Below are 23,963 nucleotides of genomic sequence, written 5' to 3'. Positions count from 1 at the left end.
TGTTAGACCCGGGAACATTTGTCAAAAGCACAGCGTGGCCTTGTGGGAGATGGAGTCTCCGAGGTGATGACCAAGCTGAGGGTGACCTCCAGTGATGGGACCAGCTACAGCGGAGACCTGCTGGCCATCGTGGACGTGCTGAAGAACATGACGGAGATCTTCAGGAGGGCGTACTACAGCCCCAGCAGCACAGACATGAGGGTGAGGAGATGCTGTTTGGGTTTACTGCTAGTCTATAAACTTGTTTGAGGGTGTTTTCTACCCTAGAATAAACCAGTTAAAGATGATATTATGCTGTTTGGAGTTCTCCCTCTCCTGTAGTGTCTTCTACGTATATGTTGTGGTGCATACTGGAGTGCTTTGTTTACTTCCATAGCATAGTGACTCCAACATATTGTATGTGATAGGCTAAGGGGCGGGACCCTCTAAGCCAGGAGTGTCAAACTCAAATGCGAAATGTTGTCATGCGCCCCCCCTGGTTTGTACACGTAACTCTCTCTTCTTGACTCTAGAATAGAAAGATAACAATGTCATATGTTTTTTTAAATACTGTTTTGCAGAACTTTGTGCAGTCAGTCAGCAATCTGTTGATGGAAGAGAACCGGGATAGATGGGAAGAAGCACAACTGGTGAGCCTCCCCCTCTTTCTATAACTAGATTGACCTCATCACACATTCTGTAATTAGTGTCTTTAGTAGAACTAAGGGTACAGTAATGACAACAACCCTTCCACTGTAGAACTGATGAGTTAGACAGTGTTACAAAGACACAGGTGGACCAGCAGCCCACCTGTCAGCAGAGTGACAGAGGCAGAGGAGGACTGCTGAAGGACAGAAATATCTGCAGCTAATGAGTAACCAAGTCAACGCAAACACCCACTCCTCCATCTGCTGCTCTCATCCACTTGTGCCTCACTATCTGTGCCTCCCTTCAGCCGTCCAGCTGTCCGTGCTTCTCTCGCCATGCACACACCAGAAGAATGCCAAACAAACCAACTCCAGAATGAGTGTATTCAAATGCAAATATCAAGCATTGTGCAGAAAGAGTTTGCTATTCCTCTGTGAGAGGATAATATGAAGAGGCACATTTTTATAATATCCACTAACTGTGTGGCTCTTACCTTACTGTAATATATTTTCTTTGTTAACATTAACAAAACACATCTGATTTGGTATAAACACAACCTCACTGCTCAATAGTCTAAAGTGTGGATGTAATATTTCATATTTCTGAATCTGTGTGTCCCTGCTTCAAGGCCGAAACACTTGTGTATGTATTTCTCGTGGGTAAATAATGAATACCTTGCAGTGACTTTAAAGTTCATCCTATTTCAAAGCCAAAACTCCTCTTTAGACCGTTATCAGGGCTAAAGAAGGATTACCAGCCAGGTCAATCTGCCCCTGAGACCCCAGCCCCGCAGGGGGCAGGACCCCAGTTTACCATGTGACAATAACGGAAAATGTGAAAATGAATTGACTTGCTTATATAATGGTCAAGCTATATTTATGAGGTTTCACTTCTCGGCAACTTGTTTTTATACTCAAGGTGAAATACATGGAGAAGGGAGGACAACGCTTTATGAAGCGGTCTATAAGGCAGCCAGAGATTATTATATTATACCAACAAACACACTTGTAACTCAGAGTTGTACTACTATACACGTGTTATTGTGATCAGCCAGACAAGAGATGATTTATGTGTTGTGTTGTCATTATTGGGAAAACATGGCGCTTGCAATACCATTCATTTATTTATTTATTATCATGGCAAAAATAAATAATAAGATGGACACTAAGGAATTATTTGATAGAATAATACAATGACTATAATTAATTGACTCACCATTAAGTGTCAAGCTTTACCTAGTAATTTAAAAGAAGTACACAGTCATAACCAGTGTATATGCACAACATGAGATATTTCATTTCATTTCAATCTTTATTTTGAACAGATTAAAAAAATTAACAAATAATAAATGTGAAAAAACAGAATACCGTATTGTTAAAATACAGTATTTATTCATGATACAAAAAAAGGCTCTATATTAATAATAATAATAAAAAATCATGTGTCCGAAAGGGAGTAGGAGGAAGCAAATGCTTATTAATTCCCACCCCACAGATATGAATGTTTGCTGTGTGGAATTTGAGAAACGGTGGCCTGTAACTACAAAAAACGCTTCTTTATGAAATACTTTCTATTTCAAATGCTTCAACAGCAGTTTACATTTGTATACAGTTTGTTTATTAACCTGAAATCCATAATCCTTTTTCTTATATTATTCTTTTGTGTATGTGTCCCTCAGCTGGGACCCAACATCAAAGAGCTGTTCCGTCTGGTGGAGGACTTTGTGGACGTCATCGGCCTGAGGATGAAAGACTTCCAAGACATGTATGAAGTCACCGATAACCTAGGTCAGCCTTATCTCCATCACAGCTATCTCTGCTCATCAAAAGAAACTCTTATCACAGCTCTGCTCTATTCTCTGATGATTGATCTCCATATCTACAATGGAAATACATAGGAGACAGGACAAAGGGGGGGGGGTGACATTTCCTGTGCCCTCACTCAGAACTCCTTCATATCATCGATGTTTCTATTTTAGCTTGTCACAGATATACAAACGAAATGCTGGTGTGTGTGTTGGCCAAAAGGTGAGAAGTATTGCATAAATATAGATAAACATGAACATACATGTGATAAAGATATGTACTTTTGAAAGCTCACAGTTTGTCTGTCCATTAGATCATTAGAGATGATGTCACACAGACACAAAAAAGGAAATTATAAATGAATATCTAGAAATGGTATTTGTATTATTTTGACTGCATACTGATCAAAAAACAATAATACAATATTTTTGAACTACACGAGTAATTTAATAAATATTGATATAGGGTGAATTTGATTGAACAGATACTCTTCTCACTGCAATTGTCACGCATTGATTTGGCATCACTTATTCATTTAGTTTTATGTTGCTGCTTTTGATTTGATCTAAAGTTTATTTTGGTGCTTTCAATGCCAGACACAAAGAACACCTTGAAATGAAAGTGGTATGGAGAACCAAAACAAGCTTTGGATGACATCCATAGCAACAGGCATTATTTGATGCCCCAGCTAAAATAAATGAATGTTTCGTAACGTTTGATCAATGAACAGTCATTTCACTCATGATGTGATTGGTCACTCTTATATTGGAGACGAGTAGTGGTGGTTCAGACACGTTATGGATTTACAAGTACATATTTTTTAATTCAGCTGCATATAGTCTGAATGGGTTATCAGCATTTCACTCAATCTGACTGCATTTGTTGAACTAGCTAAAAAAGTGAGCCAAGGTCCTTATCTACCATATTTTCAATGTGACGCCTTTTCAAGTGAAACCTTCACACACACACTGTTACTGCATTGTGAGTCTCTATAGCTTTGATATACTATATATATATGTATTTTAAATCTTCAGCTGCATTTGTCCTCATCAGTTGCTGCCCCTGAGTTTTGTCCTTGTCCATTATATATAAATACAGTCAGATTCCATCACTTCATCACCCCTTAAAACCTGTTAAGCCCGAGAGACCCCGGTACCGGGGCACTGCCGCAACATCTTTCAGGAAACAGTGTCTGAGGGCATGTTCATTTAATAAACTATGAATGTTTTATATCCATGTAACGGGAAGAAACTCATCTAACTGATCATTTTAATTTTTTTTTCAAAAAAAACCCCACAATGCTAACGCTGAGCCTCTGAATTAGCAACGAGCGAAAAATGCTAACAGATTACTGCACCGAAATTCACTCACAAAACCTTATTATTTATCTTTGCTGCACATCCAACCCATTGTTTCACATCGTGAGGTGACACAGAATCGAAGGGTACCCTCATTATCACTCAATGATACGAACTCTCGGAGATAATAACAAGAAGAGACATCAAAACATGTGGCGCTAGGTAGCTAAAAACGCTAACATGGCTCATCTGTGTCGTAGTCTAGTCAAAAGTGGTCTTCAATGGCATTAAAACGATGCTGAAGTTAATCCATAGGTTAATCCAATGTGTCTGTGTCCCTTTGACATTATTTCTGATAATCCATGAGCAATAAACCTGCTTTTCGGTTTCCAGATGTCAGAGCTAGAGACAGCTTCACTCTGGTGCAAAACTGTGAATGCGAGGCCCCCACTTTTTGTTTTAGACTGTGTGTGAGTGGGGAGATTCCCCTTCGATTCTATTGGCTCTAATGGTCAGAAAGAGATGTCAATCACCAAAATCGACCAATGGGTTCCAGAGAAACGGTAAAACCCCATTTCCACCCAAATCACCCCAGAGTTTTTTTTTGCTAAACCTCTCTAAAAAGGTCAAATGTCACTTGTTTTGCATCAATCTTGATACAGGGTACTTATTATATGTTGTACTTTGGATTCCTAAAGCTTTTAGTCTACCTTACCATCATCTAAGGGTAGTTTTCACTATAAGTAAAAAATAATTTTTGGACGGACACTATAATTTACAGTTTTTTACTATGTTCAATCTGAATTTTCTTTAAAATAAAAAACATCTATATTGATTCTGACTTTTCTACATCCAACTCACAGGTTTATCATTACTTTGAGAAAAAAGCTTATTAATGTAACCCTTTTAGAAGGGAAGATATGGTCATTTGTTCTGGGAATGTCATTTTCGAGCCTGAGACCTGAAAAACAGGCTCAGGGCTTAACAGGTTAAGGAAAAGGTCTGGTAAATGATGAATTACTGGAGAACACTGAATAAAACATGTTTGAATACTATCGTATCCAGCCAGATGGCACGACTTCTATAGCATTCTATTTCTGTGGCTCAGTATCTACAACAAGAGAACAAACCCCGGTCAATATTATGATTCCCCACGGCCGGTCCAGCAGATCCACACTTATAACAACCTGCTGTCTGCTTCCATTGCCCACTCACTGTAAACGCTCTATCGTCCTCAAATAGGTGGAAAACATGGTGCAGTCATCACAGAGGCTCCGCTGCTCCCTGTGACCTCCAGATAAAAAGGACTTTGAGTTTAGTCAAGGGAGAGTGTGTGGGAATTGGGGCCAGATGAGAGGTCCTGTTTGTAGCGGGGCCACCTCGCTGTCTGGAGCCCAGCAGCCGCCCACACCTGCAGCGGCCCTCCCCCGGGGGGCTGACCTCACCCCCTCCCACTCCATGAGCAGAAACAAAGCGGCGCACATTCTCTGCTAACATGGAGTCAGATCAGATTCCTCCTCAAACTCATCAAAGTAGTTAGGTTATGTAAGACGAGGAGAATCATCAACTCCAACGCTGTCTGGGACTGATCTGGATCTACTCTTAACAACTGGTGCGCAGGTGCGCATGCGCACCCCCCGCCAAAAAAGGAGAGAGAGAGAGATGAGAGAAGAGAGAGAGAAAAGAGAGAAGGGAGAGAGAAGAGAGAGATAGAAAAGAGAGAAGAGAGAGAGAGAGATATTTGTGAGTTGCATAAGAACTGGTAAGATAGCAGGGTTTCCCACACATAGACTTTACTTGGCGGGCCGCCCAGGTATATTAATGGCCGTCAAAGTATAATTCGCGAGCCATTTAGGTTTAATTTGTTTAATCCGTCCGCGAGCACGATGGCATCTGTGATCCCTCGCTCTACCCCTCGCTATCGCGTGAAGGGTCTGCTTTATGCGCTCCACACAGTAACCCTGCTGCGAGGCTCCGGCGAACAGTTCATGAGCGTGCTCACTAGCTCACTGCATTTATTTTCGAACACAAAACCACTGAAATGCGTAGTGCATGGTCCGAGAAGGACAAACAAATCAACGTAACACTGTAATATTACCAGAGGTGGGAGTAAGTCCTACATGTGCAAGTCATGAGCAAGTCTCAAGTCTTGACCTACAAGTATCAAGCAAGTCCCAAGTCACTGTGGTGAGGGTCAAGCAAGTCAAGTCAAGTCATACTAAATTCTGATGAATAAGCCCAGTTTCTGCATTTAAATCAGTTAAAAGACAGTGGTTATGAAAATGGATTTAACCCACACTATGATCTTCATTACATACACAGTTAATCTTTTGAAATCTAATTTAGACCGATGACAATCATATTAGATTCATATTAACCCTAGAACTGCAGACAATATAGCTAGGACTCAACAAGTCTGTTCAAAAAGGCAGAATTCCAGGTAAGAAAATCATATATGGCATTTGCCATTACACATATTTAGTTTAAATGTCTGTTAACACTAGAACCGCCAACAGCGTCAGCACCTACATAGATATCATTTTCAAATCATCTAATTTGTTGCTCTTCATAATTTCCTTATAAACTAAGTAGGACGATTTAAAACTCACTTAATTGGGTTAATTTAGAAATTGCTTCAGTTTATCATAACAGATCAAAAAGTTAAAATTCATTTTACAATAAATCAAGGAATGATGCACTTCTACAAACAAAAACAACATAATTAAAACATTTAAACAAACTACTAAAAGTAGATGAACTACATTATTCAACAGTTTACAGTAACTTCTGATAATAACACAGGGGAAATAAACGAGGCATCTCTTTTCCTCTCTCTCTCTCCCCCCCTCCTCACAGCCCGTCAGTATCAGGGTTAGTCAAAATGAATCCATTGGAGGTTCTAGTGTTAATTTACCGTTTTGTCTTCTCTTTGCTTAATCGATTTGAAACCAAGTCTAACGTAGCTTAAACTTAACGTTAGCTTTCTAGCTAACACAACACATGCACGCACCTTTCTCTGTGGGTTGTTTTGTAGTGACGAATGAAGTTCAATGTTGTGGTGGTCCTGTCACTGACCTTTATGCTGCAGACCCTGCATACCGCTGTTCTCTTCTTATTAGCGTCATCGACAAAATAATCCTTGAATCCAAACTTGACTATTTTTGGAGTAACGTTAGCCACTGCCATGTTAACTGACATTCCTGCCTACAAACTATCTCAAGCTTAAGTCAAGTCTCAAGTCATGAATACCAAGTCAAAGTCAAGTCAAGTCTTTTATCAATGTTAGTCAAGCAAGTCTCAAGTAAAAAAATATGCGACTCGAGTCAAGTCATGTGACTCGAGTCCCCACCTCTGAATATTACAGATCAACAACACAGATACCAATTCTCATGTATTCATTTTATATGCATTTTATTACATTTTATTTACATAATTAAATCGATCTTTTGTTTGTTTTATCTGAGTGTTCCAGGGTATTCTCTGAATACCTTGAAGGCCCTGATGGTTCACCACTGATGTTTTGTCATTTTATATAGCTGACACTTTTATCCAAAGAAACTAACATGCACTGAAATACTGTAGATGTGCCAACAGGAGCTATTTGGGGTTGCCCAACAAAACCTCAGTGCAGGGGCGGGTCAAACCACTGACCCTCTGATTGGTAGATTGGTAGACAGCCATTCACCCCTGAGCTACAGCTGCCTGAGTACAAATCCATGATAACTAACAGCTTGCACATTTTTATGTTACAGTTTTGAGCGTCCACAAGCGCCCGGTGGTGGGTCAGGCCGACATCAGCTTCCCGATGAAGGGCTGGAGGGGCATGGTGGACTGGGCCCGCAGCTCTGAGGACAGAGTGATCATCCCCAAGAACATCCTGTCTACCGGCAAGCCAGGTGAGAGATGTCAATCTGCATCCCACTGAGACATAACCAGTGGCCTTTTCTCCTGGAGGCCAAGGGAAGCCAGGCTTTTTTCGGACAGTAGTTATCATTTTAATAAATTAAAAAAAACACTGTGTGTTGATGCCATCTCTCCCCCATTCTCATTGAGTATTTTACAAAGAGTGAAACAGCGCCCCTCTAGATGTTATGGTGAAACAGTATATTGCACTCACTGTAAACTAATGTCATGGTCGAGAGGAGGCAAGCCGAAATTGGCATCCCTTGGTGAGAAAAAATTGAGGCCCTGACTAATCACTCGAATCAAATCGCATCAACTTCGTACTGTCATCACCGCCATTAGCAAGTAGCAACATTAGTAAGTGCAGTTGAATAACTATCGTCCTATCTCAAATCTTTCTGTGTTATCAAAGATTCTTGAGTCCCCAGTTTCTACTCAGCTAAAACTTTTTTTAAATTCACACAACATTCTTAACCCTATGCAATCTGGATTCAGATCAAAGCACAGTACTGTGACTGCCAGTCTGAAAGTCTTAGACGATATTAAGGCTGCTTTGGATAAAAAATCTGTTTGTGTTGCATTGTTTATTGACCTAGCCAAAGCATTTGACACTGTAGATCACCACATTATGTTGAATGTTATGCTGGTGTCTCGTTGCGGTCATAATGCCATTTGCTGGTTTCAGAGTTATCTAACCGACCGTATATGTGTCAGGTTGGGTAGTACTGTCTCTGACCCTGTCACCTTGGAGAAGGGAGTTCCACAGGGCTCTATTTTGGGGCCCTTGCTCTTTTTATTATATGTAAACAATATTTGTAATCAGATGCAATCATATGTATGCTGATGACACTATTGTATACTCATGTGCTTCTTCTCTGGATATGGCCGTTTCCAATTTAAAATCAGATTTTATCACGCTGCAGCATGCGCTTCTTGATTCGAAACTGCTATTTGAACAGTAAGAAAACCAAAGCAATGCTCTTTGCTCCCAAGTCAGCGTCCTCTTGCCTCTCCATTGACACCCTTGATTGCGTCTCTGTTGAGTTTGTCGATACCTACAAATATCTGGGCTTTTGGTTGGACAGTAATCTGAACTTTAAACACCATATCGAAGTTCTAACAAAGAAATTGAAATTCACTCTTAGCTTCCTTTTCAGACTTAAATGTTGTTTTTCAATTTCATCCCGTAAAAGGTTGGTCTCTGGCTTATTCCTGTCCCAGCTGGACTACGGTGATACCATTTATAGATTTGCCTGTCCCACTGTTTTGGCCAAACTTGACCCACTCTACCATGCTGCACTGCAATATATATCAAATGCACCCTATAGGACTCATCATTGCAAACTGTATAGCCTAACTGGATGGTCCTCACTTACTATGCGTAGGATGCAGCATTGGTTTTTATTAATGTATAAAGCCATTTTAGGTAAGCTTCCACCAGTGGCGGCTGGTGGCAATTATTTTAGGTGGCGGGCTACTGTAATGGTGAATAAACCACACAGGGAACATTTTGAGAAATGACCCCTTAAATTATGACTTCTGGTGATATTAGAGATATGAGAAGACTGATCAATACCTCCATAATCTTCAGTGTGGTTAGCTATGAATCTTCCAAAACTTCCAAATACCTTGTCCCGGACATAGTTATACAGTAAACTGTGCAACAGTACAGTAGGCCCACACAAACTGCAGAACACCGGTTCTTTGGGAACACTCAAATGATTTAATTCCCATTTAAAATCAGGAGACTAAATACGAACATTATATGCAGACACAGACGTGGTTCAGAAACACAGAAATATTAGAAAACAGACCATTAAGGCAACAAATCTAGTTTGATGGATGCTGTCAACACTCAACTATATACAATAATATGTGTGTGTGTGTTTATTTATCACGGGCACATAGTATCTGTCCCCGGCTGTTTGAAGAGCAAGCATGGGAAACAAAAGACAGCGTCTACCTGTTTGCATCCAGCTAGTCACACACACAGTTACAATCACACTCCTTGTAATTGACATAATTAATAGATAGTTTAGCTTCTCACCATCATTTGCTGTGTCCCACTGATGTTAACGATCGTAACTGAAAGGCTGCCTGTCAAATGTAAACATTCAGCCACGTGACTCGCAAACTCTCGCGAGAGTTTTACACAAGACGGATCCTTTCTAGCCATAACCCTGCACCGGGCGCTGACATTGGCGCCCGATGATCATCAGATTTGACGACGCTGATTGGCTGAAATTATGTTTCGGAGGCATAGTTTACAGATAGCAACAGTCAGCTGCTAGTGGCTGCTGCTGCACTGGTTGAGGGCTCCTCTCTTAGCGCCCAGACGAGAGAGGGTAATGATACACGGGCAAGGCCAGGCAGGAAACATGTGACATGTCAGTAACTTTAGACATCGTAACACAATTTTAAACAAGATTTTATTGTAGATTTACATTTGACTGATACCAATTATATAATACTTACCTTGTTCATTAAAAATTAAAATAAGAAATATATATTTTTTTTTTAAATGGGGGAAGAGGTGGGGCGGCGCCCCTAGCACCCCTATGGACCGGCCGCCACTGGCTTCCACTGAACATATGTGCCAGATTTGCTCCAGTTTGTGACTCTTACAACCTCAGATCCAGTGCCTGGATACGGTTCCAGGTTCCTGCCATGCGGACTGAGGCTGGAAGAAGGAGTCTTTTTTATTATGCTCCTTGGTCTTGGAATGACCTTCAATCACGCCTCAAACTGAGGGCACCTGTCTCAATAGCATGTTTTAAATTGAAGTTGTCTGAAGTCCTTACCACCAGCTGCTCTTGCAGTAATAAGTAGTGTACCTTTCTTACTGTCCTAATGTGCACAATGTAGTGACTGCTTTTCGTCTTTTGTTTTCTTAGTTAAGTTCTCTGTATTTTTTACATCTTGGCCAGGTAAGTATTTAAAATGAGATTTTATATCAATGCTTTTATCTGGTTAAATAAAGGTTAAATATATTTAAAGTTATGGATGGTGGAGATTTACAGTATGTAGTAAAACATAATTTTACTAAACTTTCACTACTTTTTTACTTTTGGACTAAGGACTGAGCTAATTACAGAGGTGTGAGGACTGCTGCTGCACTTGCTATGTGTTAGAGAGGGAAGAGAAGAGAAGGTGGACTATCGCGTGCAATGTTTCTGCACATAACTGTTTTTGAAGTCATGTGTTCCATACACGTAGCCTACTGATACTTTGATGTGAACGTAAAAAACAAAAAGGTCTCCTGATTTAGTTTGTGAATGAATGCTTATTTGTTATTCATTACCGAATCCGCACTGCGCATTAAGCGGTTGGCTGCATACATTAATAAGATGAAAGAGTTTCTGCGGACCTGTCGGTTCGATAACAGCCGTGTGCAAGTCCTGCATCTGTATGATACACATTTGTGTAAAATGATACCGGGCGCTGTAATAACTTATCTGGTTACGTTATTACTGTACATTGACCCCCCCGCCCCCCCCCAAAAGGGACATAGATTATTGGCTTCCTCAAATGTTTTCCCCACGCCACGCTACTGGACATAACATACTGAAGTAACTGAGTGTTTGACAAGAAATTAGTCTTTTTCATCATTAATAAATGTGTCTTCTGAGAGCAAAATATCCCCACCTAAATATATTGGTGCAGGGAGGACGTGGGCAGACTGGGAAGATGGAAACATCCCATTGCTCACAAAAGCAATGGGATGTTTCCATTGGTTTTCGATACATTGCAGAAAAAAAGCTCAGTGGAAAACACACCTTGATAATACATTTTGTTCCGCAGGATAATTTCCACATATTAACAACATTTTAATGGTTTTTGAAGAGCAAAGGCAATCACTAGAAGTAAAAAGCTAACGATTGAGTATAAACAAACTACATCACGGTCACATGACTGTGCATCTCCACCACTAAGCTAAAGGGGGCTAATGTCTGGAGGGACGATTCAACAAGGGAACCTGATTTTGTAAAATGCTAAATCATTCCTACACCACTATACTGCAGCCCCATCAATGTGTGTTTGACTTGATGTGTGTGTGTACGTACGTGCTCGGTGCATTCGTTTTAGAGGGGGCTGTCTAGAGGAAAAGAGCAGGCATAAGAAACAGCAGTTGATTTATGAAAGAGTGGTAACTGACATTCAATTGTAAAGAAGAGCGCCTCGCTCACACGTTTCAAGCAGAGCTGGTTGTATTTAATGTTGAAAATAAAACATGCAGGAGAATAAACATTTCATTTTTCATCCCCCACTGTACAGCAGCTGTACAACAACATTCCTTGTTGTATTCAATAAAGCCATTAGTTTCATAAAATATGAATACAAAGCCCATCTGCCTAATCATTTGATGGTGTTGAATTGCAAACAGGATCATTGCATGCTACTTTGTGCTTAAAGAAGAGGGAATAATAGGACTCTGTGGAAAAACTGAGAATACAACAACATAAAATATGTATCTAAAAACTGTGAAATGTTGAATATGAAATATTGCTACCATTTAATGTCATTGTAAATGGAATTGATTTGGTCTCTGGAAACAACTGTTGACACTAGAGACTAAATGTATTATTGAATCAATAACATATGTGTTAATACAATACAGAAATCCTTAGCTGCTGCCTTCAGCCTTACACAGGAGCTTACTGACCTAACCTTGGTAGTTATTGCTCATAATCTGTGACAAACATGTATCAAATATGTCACAGAACAGGGTTTTGTGCTGAATTATATTTGATAAGCGTTCCATACATGTGTGTACACTTAGTGTTCCCTTTATAAAGTATGCCTCTTGAGTCAAATGCAATCAACACTTTTGTCATAAAGCAGACTCTCATGTTTTCTGTAACGTTAGTTTTCGACCCTGTCATAGAGGTATTAATAAAAGCATATTTGAGCACTGAGGTCAAAGTCAGAGTCTTGGTGGACTGCTTCATGCTGAGAGGCGCTTCTAAAAGTCTGCCATGCTCATATTGTACATAAATATTGAAATGATAACTAATAGGCTTACTCACATACATTACAGTTGGTGGTATAGTCAAGTATGAGGCCCTATTGTGCCTATTGGGGTTTTGCCTTTCCTGTAGTGTGTAGTTTTTTGTGCATGTAAATGGTCTGCAAAGGCTACACTTCCTCTGTTCCCTCCAGAGGGAGTTTCTCCCCCCCTGCCTGAAACGCCTCCAATGGACTCCTTTGTTTACTTCTGTAACACAGTGACATCACTATGTAACACATGTACGTGTTCCGACACATTGTACGTGATAGGCTAAGGGGCGGAACATCTCTAAGCGGTTGACCAATCAGCTAACCAACCAGAGCAGACTAGGCTCTGGTTTCAGACAGAGGGTGAAAAGAGGTGCTGCAGCACAGGCAGTACGAGAACAATAAAGAGCTTTTTGAACATTACAGCATGGAGACACTGATATGATATGAACCTGAAATAATAGAGCCCTTTTAAGTAAAGACTTCTTTCTCTGAGACAATTTTAAGAGACCTAACAGCAATGTTCCCTTAACACCCTTAATTGGACTGCGTTTAAACAAGAATACTTCCTTATTAAATATATCTGGCATGTTGACTCAGATCAGAGGCAACACGTTAACCAAGCCAGCAGCTCGGGGATCCCAAGACCTTTTCTAGTCCAGATTGATACAGTGTAATGTTGCCAGAGCGTTCTGGGTGTGCACCCAGTTCTCCTCCCAGGTGGGGGTGCAGAACAACGCCACTGTGAGGGGTGTAGAGGAAACTTCTGTGTAGCTATGCAGTGGGAGTCACCGACTCAGGAAGGAGACACGGGAAGAGCAGTAGCTTTGATGTCAAACACATGATGGTTTATTTGGAGTTAACGGCCGGAGGATTCACATCACAAGTCCAAGAGTCAGAGGTTCTGACTTCACGGTAGAGTTGCCACGTCAATTCTGAAGAACTCTACCCCAGACCCATGTATTTAGCTAGTTCAGAGAGCATCATCAACATGCTGCATAACAAGATAGAATGATAACACCTCTATCAGCTGACGCCAACAGGCAGGAACAGGGAGACAAAACACTGAGAGCACAGCAGCCAAGGTTACAAGTGCCTGTGCTCAGTCAGGACAGTTTGAACTGATACACTGGGTCAAAGTTATGGGCCTTGGAAAATATTTCCACTGTGAGGGGAGCAAGAGGCCTCCTTATCAGATGACTGAAAGTGAAAGAAACTCATTGTAGCTGCTTGTATCCTCAGTGGAGTTTCAATGACTTCCTGAAGCTTGTGACCACAGGTGATGGTTGGAATGTAAATGAATAGGTCAATCAAGAGCTTTATCTCCAGGCTGTGTTTTCATCACAACACACCAATCTGACTGTTGCAGGTGACTTCTTCAAATGTATTTTTGTTCCATTGCTTGAGCACCGCAATCAAAGCTTCATTCACAATCATTTGTATTGGAGTAATGGAAGACATTTCTCAGTGAAAGAAAATAGTTTCATATTGAACTATTTGTGTTTTTGTCGGCTTACCTTTGACCAAAGTTGCTATGCATCAGTACTGTATTACAACTGATTGCAGACCGCTGGTAAAACGTATTTTAATTCCATGTAATCTGGAGTTTTATAGCATCAATCAATATCAGTATTAATGTTGTGGAATTTCGTGGTGGCAATAGTGCTTTATGAGTTGTAACACATTATGAAGGGCAGCAGCAGCAGCAGCATTGTTGTGAATGTATTGAACCACTGACAGTGGTATTCAGTAACAAAGTACATTTACTTAATTTACTTGTACTTCACTTGCATAGTTCCATGTACGGTATACTTCTACTCCACTACATTTCAGAGATTCATATTGTACTTTTGACTCCATGACATGTATTTGACAGCTTCCATTGCTCTGCATCAATCATATGAAATATAAAACACATTTACAGTAATGCATTTAGTTATACAGTGGGTACATTCACCAGCTATCAATCTGTCTAATACTTGAATTAGCTCTAGCTGTGCCAGCTGCATGAAACACAATAATGCATCAGTAATTATACTCAAAACATAAAATGGATATATAGTATTCTGGAATTGGCAAATCTGCATAACGAGTACTTTTACTTTATGTAGTTGAAGCTAATACTTTTTTACTTTTACTTAATTAACATTAAGAATGCAGGATGTATACTTGTAACAGTCATTTTACTCTTTGTGTTTCTACCTTTCCTTAAGTCCAATACCTAAGTACATCTTCAACCTGTCAGTGGAAGCTTCTTGTGTTTTATCGCTCTATAAATAACCCCATGCCAAAACACTTTTCAAAAAAGAAAAGCATTGTAGCTCAAACGAATGGTCCTCTTTCATTATTGACTGGTGGCTTTATTTTCCGTAGCCGGACGGGTTATTTATCAGTCGGGACATTTACGACCTTAGAGACAGCCTGTACAGCTAGCATGCTAATGAGGCCGTCACTCCTAATCAGGAGTCAACAGGAGCCAATCAGGAGCAATTAGAGACCATTTCCACCCCAGCTGGGGGAGCATCTCCACGGTGACTCCAGCAGCCAGCCTCTTCATGCACACAGCTTGGACGTGCTTACAGGGTTCAAACAGCACTGTGATGCCTTGTTTACACGGATTCATGGCTCCCTTCTCACATCCCTTCAAATGCCATGCAAAAGCATTTTTCATTACAAACAAAACAAATGGCTTACTTTGTGAACTACAAGAGAAAAGAGAGAAATGTGATTATTTAAAGTGTCAGTGTTTGGGGGTATGCAGGACAGTGTGCAACAACAATGACCTACATTCAATCATCTCTATTTGTTATTGCAGTGTTTTTATTAAAAGTGCAAAATAAAAACTGTGTCTATAACTTTTACACAGAAAAAACATCTTGTCATTCTGTATTAGCTGCAGAGCATTTGCTATGAGGCACTTTAGGAACAATGCAGTTAAACACACAATCAATCATTCAAACTGTGACGATACATCTGTGCCTGTGGTGTTTATATATTATTTAAATGTACTGCAACAGCTAAGACTTACCTCCAAACTTCAATGATTGAGGGTGTTTTTCTGCGTGGTCTCTCCACATGGATTTACTCACACACCAGTGGAGGCCTTAGTATTAAAGGGGCTGTGTGGAGTTATTTTCTAGGCAGACATAAGTTCAAATGTGTATTCAGTGTTCCTCACCGCAGTGTGCGTCTTTTAAAGAGGACATGTCATGCACAGACACCTATAACACACAACAGGAAAGGGAAAACCTCCAAAAGCATAATGGGGACTCTTTAAGTCTGAGAAATGTTGTTTTCCATTAAGCATTTGTAAAGCCAATTCTGTAAGCACTGTGTATGCAGCACTAATAACACGCATTTCGACTTTCTAGAAATGCACAAAGTTACACACTCGTAAAGAAAAGGGCTACTACATAGTGCAACTAGCCAAAACTCAGCTTGAACCTTTAAGAAGGTAACAGTTCAGACACTTGAGACACTTGGCAGTCTCCTAAATAAGCTCCTCCTTTCCAGAGATGCTGATTTCATGTGCTGTTCCTTGTAAGTGCACAACGATATAATAAAATATTCTAATGCGATGGTACAAGTTAAATGAATGTAGAGACAAAGTGAAATATTCATCTGTATTTTTTGTTTTAAACCAAAATTCCGTTTTTTTGTTAAAGCGTCCATTAAGAGGCAATGTGAGAAAACTACTGCAAAGTTCATGATGAAAATCCTATCTGACGAGAAGTTACATCTGTATGATGTTTACTCCGCTCTTGGCATGTGTGTTACTGCTAGGAGGTAATGGAGTATATTAGGTAAGCACAAGTGCACACTCGCTTTTAAAGGGTTTTCTAGTCCACTTCCTCTCACCACTAACTGGTTTAGAATACGGCACATTCTATCTGCAAAGTGAAGTGTGTTGAAGCAGCAATTTGACCAAGAGATATAATGTGTTTCAGACTTTATGCCTAGTCATGAAAATGAGCTGTTCCTACTCATAACATGTGTGAAGCCATGTGAGTAATGAAGCGTATGCATGACCACATGCATGAGCATATTCACACAGCATATGCAAACAAGTACCCATTCTCACATCGTGCAAACGGATATCGACAGACACTTGGCTAGGGACTGTTTCAGCTCTCCTACGCAGACATATAACTTATTGAATCACTGAGGAAAGTCCCTCCAGGCTTAGTGTTGTTGGGCACAGACAATCTGGCTGAGCATATTGGATAGGCCAGCCAAAGAGAGGACGAGCAGGACACATAACACTCCATCCTCCTCACACACACTAACACGTTTTGCTTGGTTCCCCCCTGATGCCCATGGGAGCTCAGCTGTTGCCTGGGAGCCTCTGCATGGCACGCTGATCGCTCTCAGGCTGCCACAGGGTGCTGGAGCAGAAGAGCTGGATGTCTTCAGATGGCCCGGCAGATGGAGTTGTGTTTTCTTCGCCTTTGACACTGTACCCAGAAAGAGGAGGCATCTCCTTGCCCCGGGCTGCGTGTGCCTTTTCGTAGTCCAGCAGTCAACTCTTGACACATTTCTTCCGATGCTGGCACTACTCTGTTGTCTTGCAGCAGAGGGAGCTCACCTGCAGGGGGCTTCAGCAACATGCAGAGCAGCCGGTACATAGTGTGAGAGTCCTGTAGATGTTTGGGGATTGTGAATGAGACAATAGTGCATATGTTCTGAAGCCTCAAGTGAGCCTGGCAGCCAGGTCATTGGATGATGTGAGTGCAAGTAAAGGTTGTGATCATTTATTGTATTTACCCAAATGATATAATATTGTTACGATGGGTTATAAAATGAAGAAAAGATTCTAGAGCCTAAGCATAACTAAACCGAGTTGAGTGCTCCTCGAACCGAGACACACTAATCTCCACTCCAAACTGCACGTTTTAAAGGTCACCTATTACGCTAAATCCACTTTGTCTTGTCTTATACATAAACATGTGCAGCAGGGCTGAAACAGAGGGGTTTGTGGGATGCTGCAATGATCTGTTTGGTGTTTCAGACAAACACTTCAGAGACAGGTTTATCTGAGACCTGTTATATATTGATGCAAAGCAGTATAATAGGGACCTTTAATGACCATGCTGCCCAGTCGATAGTTGAGTACAGGGGAGAGAAGCCCTTTCCTCATTACAAGAAGGGGAGCTAGGGTGAAGTTGCTCTGTGAACTGAACACCCCTTGGGTTTTAGGAGAATGGCACGGTCCAATCAGACGGCATATCTACTGAGGCAGGTGTGATTCAGCAGCTCTGCCTGTGGCCAGGGGGAGTGAGCTGCAGGACACTGAAACACTTTATATTTACTGGATCAAACAAGTTTGCATGCAGTAAGATTAGTCAAAGTGGGTTCCAGTTTGTGTGATGTTAAACAGAAACAAAACACATAACCTTTAAGAGGTGTTGGTTGTGAGTTACAGCCTTTACAGAAGACCTGAAGGCAGTATGATGTAGACCCAATGCGCTGACTCAGTCAAGTCCAAACTGTCCCTTCTTTCACTTTTCTGGAAGGAAAATAAGTTGCTGTTTTTACTTTCTTAACAAAGTGTTCAGGGTTTTAACTAGATGCAGGCCATATGGACTTATGTACAGCATGTGCCAAATGAATAGATGACCAAAGTGGGCCAATACACTCTGACCTGAGATTAGCCATGCTGTCTGTTAGCAGGATTGGTGATGTGAAAGCACTATTGACAGAGTGGTCAGTGCATTGAGAACACAGTCAGTCTGTCTACTGCCATTTCATTCAGTTCCATTGGAATCAGCCCCAATCTACTCACAGCAGACTCCTCTGTGTGTCATTCTGTGTATGCCTGTCATTTTAACAATCATTTCACTTGCATTCTGTAACTGTATCAATGTCCATCTTTACATAGGCCAACAGTAGAGACTTATGTTACTTTTACTACTGTTCCAATGACATTGGGTGTCTGAATGGTAGCTTTTACAGTTCCAAATAGTGGGATGGGTTAAATGCAGTGATACTGTTCTGTGTGCATGTGTGTCAATTAAAAGTAGATTTGATTCAAATCCCAAATTTGAGCATCATTAGAGATCATATAATGATGTGATAGTGTTACTGCTATCTGGACTGGAAGCCCAGAGGAAAGTTCAAACATGTTGAGATAAGCACCTCTGTGTATCCACGCAGTGTCTTTACTCCACCGCTGGAGTTTAGTCCATTCTCCTTTCTTGTTTTATTATTTCATTTATTCCCCAGTGTGAGACCAGGCTCCGCTGCTACTATCTGTCACTACAGAGATTATTGAAATGATTTGTCAGTTGTGCGTGTATGTATCTGTGTGTTTGTGTCAGGCTGTGAAGCTGTGGAAGTGTTCATAGATGACTAGTCATGTAGGCCAGCTCCAGTGTCAGAGCTCTTGGGGGCTGGAGGAGTGGAGCAGCCTGGCTGAGCTTCTCCTCTGCAGCAGGCCTGTGAGCCAGCAGAGACTGAACCGGTTCGTCTTTCCAACACTCCTGAAACAACGACATTAACCTTCCTGCTCTGTGTGTTTTTCTTTCTTCCCAAACAGAATCAGACGAGTCCTCCACGTTTGTAACCGGGATCGTTCTGTACAGAAACCTGGGCAGCATCCTGACTCTTCAGAGGTAAGACTGCTGACACTGAAAGAGTAGACACTGTTGACTGTTCTTATTGTTAACCAGTCATGAAGCTTGATTCACATCAGGGGATTTAGAGTGGTGTATTCCGACATGGACACCAAGGAGCACACACATAACCGTGTGTTTGACAGGTTTGGCGCACTAGAGCACTGGCTGCAGTACAAGGAATACCTAACAATGCAGGACACAAAGTATATATGTTTTATGTTCTAGGCTTGTTGGTCATTAGTGGTACAATAAAGGAAGGAACGTTATGTAAAACAACTTATTAACTAAAAGTCTACCTACTAACTTTTTAAAAAACTCTCCAACTAACTCAGCAGACCTTGAAGTTTTTTTTAAATATCTCAACAACTTCTGCCATGACACTTTTATACAAACACTCATGGTCCCCAGATGATGGATCATACTGACCTTGACCACTTAATGTTCTATTGCATCACCTTCTTGATGGCATGATGGTTTAAGTGAAATCCTCTGAAAACTACAGATTCGTACAGACATTCCCTTTCCACTCAGGAACGTTTGAATGTATGTAGTGATTCCAACATTCTTTTTTTGTACCTACAAAACAGACCAATCAACCCCAGCTGTGCTTTTGATTAACCTGTTCAACTAAAATAAACATAGTAAACATAATATTTGCTGAATCATGTGTGTACATGTGTTTCAGCCCACACACCACTGTGCCCAGTCTATCCTCACAGACCTGCCAGCATAGCTCTAGTCTCCCAGTCTTGCTTTCTGTTCCAAGACAATGAGACTTGAAATGGTTTGGAGTTTAATACGGGTTGATATATTTGTGATCTTATGTGATGTGTGTAACATCAAACATCCCTATGAGTGATGCCGCTGTGACGCGTTCCATACAAGAGTCCGTACCGTAGTTAGAGTTCATGGTGTTTGATAAAGACACAAAACAAACAATGTCCAACTGCGGACCACACGGTCAATAGAAAGGAGCAATTATCTTCTCCTCTTCATCGAAGACGGCATCCCACAGGTGACCTACATAGCAATAAACCACACCCATGTGACAATTGTCGGAAGTGATAACCATTAAGAATGAAACGTGCTGTAAATGGAAATGAAGATAATAATATAAATAATAAGCAATGGCAAAAGAAGCGTTTTGGCTCCTCCAATGTGGCTGAAAACAGATAGGCAGTGAAAGGCTTGAGAGACAGGAAGAGAGATAGATGGACGAACAGAGGGACAATAATATGTTGTATTTTCTGATCTGATGCCTCTATGAGCAGTACACCATTGTCAGAGCCTTCCACAAACACATACATCACTGTAACATACACATGGTTTAGTTCTCTTCTATCGGCATTGTCTGCTAAGATCCTTTTCAGGGTCTGAGTCGAGGTTAAGCAAAGATCATCGTCATAGTTGGATCAAACATTGACTATTGGTGAGTAAGTAGAAACAACTGCTGTAGTCCTGTGTGAACGCCAGGAACAATGTGCACGTGTCCAGAATCAGGGCATCTGTTCCCAGTTAGGATTTGATGGCAAACAGCAGCTCACTGGCAGTGGGTGGCCTCATGTCCGTCCTTCGCCTCCATGAGGACATGGATCTGTTGGGGGAAGTTGCTGCTGCATGATGCTTAACATGCCATTTAGAACAGCAGTATGTGGAGCTCATGTGTTGTGCTTGAATGCATGTGTGATGCTGTGAGTAACAGCCTGCTGAAGATGACTGTGCTGGTAAGGATCATTATGATACTGTGGTAAAAGCACATTATGAGCCGGTACCATAAGGGAAGAGGACATGAAGCAGACCCCTCCCTCACAGGCCTCCCACAGGTTTGTCTACACCTTTGGACTGTTGCTGCTCTCCCTGTTCCCCCTTCTGGTAATGATCAGAGTAACACATAGCTTCGTGATGAAAAGAGCACTTAAAACCAACGCATGTTTAGAAATAAAAAAATAAGAACACAATTACAATAAAATAAGAATATAAATACAGATCAGCTAAAACCAAAATGAAACTCTTTTCTCTTTTCATCCTTTTCTCCCGTACTTGCCTCTGCTTTGATTCCCCTCCTTTCGGGAAAGAAGGGAATAGGAGATGAGTTTGAGGAAAGACAGTAGATGACACAAACATTTAAGTTGACTGATTGTGTTTTTGAATGAGAGGGCGATTGTGCGTACAGGACACACTGATGATGTGAGGAAGAGCAAACCCGTTGAACACGTTGGTCCGACTGGAAGCTTTCGCTGTCAGAACTTCCAGCAGCAATTCACTTGTTCCTGATTGTCTCATTCCACATGATTGATAGTAGTACCTATCAAAAGCAAAAATTGAAATGCATACTAAACAGTCGAAGAGAAAAAGGATAAGCTATTGAAAAACAATGTGGACTGCTCGAGAAATCCTCAAACTTGTTAGGTTTTACTTAGCAGGAAGGATTGTCTCTGAAGCAGAGCACACACATTCTGCTGAGCTCACCAGAGGCAGATACATCAGAACATCTGTAGCATCTTCTATTGTTGATTCAGCAATTAAGGTGATTTGGATGCCTGTGTATAAGCTGACTGAATTGCAATGCAGCCATGTCAATCTGCCTTTTCCAACTTCACACGTGTTCCATGTTCCCTTCGAGGCACTCGTCTACGGATGTCATTGTTTGTGATCAGTGATTTCAAAACCTCTTCTTCCAAAATGTTGAACCACACTACCTAGTTTATGGTATATCTTTCACCACTTTGGTCCATCTTGAGTATCTCAGCAGCTTCGATGGTCCTAATGTCTTTGGTGACCCCTCCACCTTTCCTGTAGTGCCTACACAAGATGTTTTTCACTGAAACGTCTGAAAAATGGCTCTAACATTGGACTCATACTACCTAGAACAAATATCCGTGTGACATTCATGTTGTTTGAAATCGCACCACGAGGTCAATATTTTCACTTATCATGTCAAATATCTTGTCGATCTACCAAATGGATTAGACAAGTTGGGTTGGAGTCAATACTTTGACATTTATTGGATGGATTCCTATGAAATGTGTTAAAGTCGTGGTCCCATTGGGAATGACCCTAATGAAGACTCACATGTATTCATACAGTGAAATGTCTCTTATCAGCCATTTGGAACAGATATTCATCCAATCAAATATATTTGAATGACTTGGGGAATCCTTCGTCTTGTTATCTAGCAACATCATTTAGTAAAAACTGTTGCTGTGCAAAACTCAGTCATCAGCTTCAAATGTACTTTGTTTCATGCTAGTTGGCTAAAAGTAGCGTGTCAACATACTAAGTTGAGATGTTCCTCCTTTCCCTCTGCACATTGTCCCTCAGAGCTAATGCTATCTTTCCACAGATCACCCACTGATGTTCTGCTTCCTCCCTCTAGAAACAGCACAGTCCTCAACTCCAAAGTGTTATCAGTGACCATCAAGCCCACCCCCGCCTCCCTCTCCGCCCCGGTGGTGGTTGAATTCTCTCACATGTACAACGTGAGTAGCTTTTGTCTTCAATATATTGATCTAATATGACATGATGTGGTATTACCAGTTATCTGTCATGCTGATCATATATTTGTTCTGCCCCCCCATCCATTAGGGCACCACCAACCAGACGTGTATATCCTGGGATGAGAGTGACAGGTGAGTTTGACAGTTTTGGTGATTTGTCTTTTGATCATGCTAGTAGGTGTTTAGTATGTAATACATTGTACATTGTACAGTGCAACATGGAGGATCCACCTCTTCTGATTCCACCCCATACTTGATTGCCTGTATTACAGCTTCTATAATAGCTTCCATGATTCTTCTTGTTGATCCTCTAACTTTATATCAATTTAGTTAGCCGGAGTACGCTGCCACTAACCAATATTCAGTAACTCCCTGTTTATACATCTGCCCTACACAAAATCAATATTTTTCCAGATGTTTTGTAATTGTGACTTCCTCTTTCCAAGCGGATGAACCTCAATGTTTCGGACAACCAGATTTGTATCATTTAATGCTACAATCAAACCACTTAGATTTGCATTAGATTTGCCAAAATAGCAGAACATATCACTATATATGTGTTTCTTAAATGCATACATGAAAACAACGTAATGGCATAATTGTATGTCTTTCTTTGCAATGGACAAATCAGGGCCAATATTCAGTCTTGTGTTTTTGCAATTTAAGGTAAATAGACTATTTCAATGATCTCATATCAGAGGAATTTGGCACGTAAGCTAATTAAGCTGCTTCGTTCTAAAAACCTGAGCTTACACTGGGTTCTTGATGAATGTCATTATTTGGTGGCATATTAGTGGTAGTTCCTGGTATCCATGGAGATGTGTTAGCATGTTCCCTCTGAGAGCTCCATGGCTGCCCAGAGTTGTTTGCATTGAAAAGAACAGAGCACTGCTCCCACATGAAAGGTGCTGATTGTGTGAAACAGCTCCGCAGCTCTTGTCTGGCAAAGCGCTAACCCCATGCTATCACTGCTACGACACTGATGCAGCATGTGGAAAATGAAAAGTGTCGCCCACAGCTTTCCTCTCCGTCGCAGCCCACGCACACACACCAACATGTTCCAGAGAGCAGAGCGGAGTCTGAGCGAGAGAGCGAGGCAAGAATACATATTGAACAGTTCGGTCTTACTGCTTCTGTGGCCAGATCTAAAATCGCTGCTCATTTACTCCTTGCCCACAAGTGCCCTATTTGTTTAAAAGAAGAAAAAAGTGAGCATGTGTGAGC

The 23,963-nt window shown here is 41.0% G+C and overlaps 1 protein-coding gene across 10 annotated transcripts in view; it reads left to right on the top strand.

Annotated features, from left to right (window-relative positions):
• Positions 1-23,963, top strand: part of adgrb1a (adhesion G protein-coupled receptor B1a) — a 209,780-nt gene that overhangs the window by 142,393 nt on the left and 43,424 nt on the right. For all 10 annotated transcript variants that reach the window (XM_034226522.1, XM_034226523.1, XM_034226516.1 and 7 more), the window contains 7 exons: positions 7-201; positions 561-629; positions 2,306-2,414; positions 7,483-7,626; positions 19,164-19,239; positions 22,619-22,721; positions 22,828-22,871. In XM_034226522.1, coding sequence (XP_034082413.1) covers positions 7-201; positions 561-629; positions 2,306-2,414; positions 7,483-7,626; positions 19,164-19,239; positions 22,619-22,721; positions 22,828-22,871 — 740 coding nt within the window. The remainder of the gene's footprint in view (positions 1-6; positions 202-560; positions 630-2,305; positions 2,415-7,482; positions 7,627-19,163; positions 19,240-22,618; positions 22,722-22,827; positions 22,872-23,963) is intronic.

The sequence above is a fragment of the Gymnodraco acuticeps genome, unplaced genomic scaffold, assembly GCF_902827175.1.
Source record: "Gymnodraco acuticeps unplaced genomic scaffold, fGymAcu1.1, whole genome shotgun sequence".
NCBI lineage: Eukaryota > Metazoa > Chordata > Actinopteri > Perciformes > Bathydraconidae > Gymnodraco > Gymnodraco acuticeps.
Note: the sequence above shows the minus strand (reverse complement) of the source record. Positions and strands in the feature narration are given on the sequence as shown.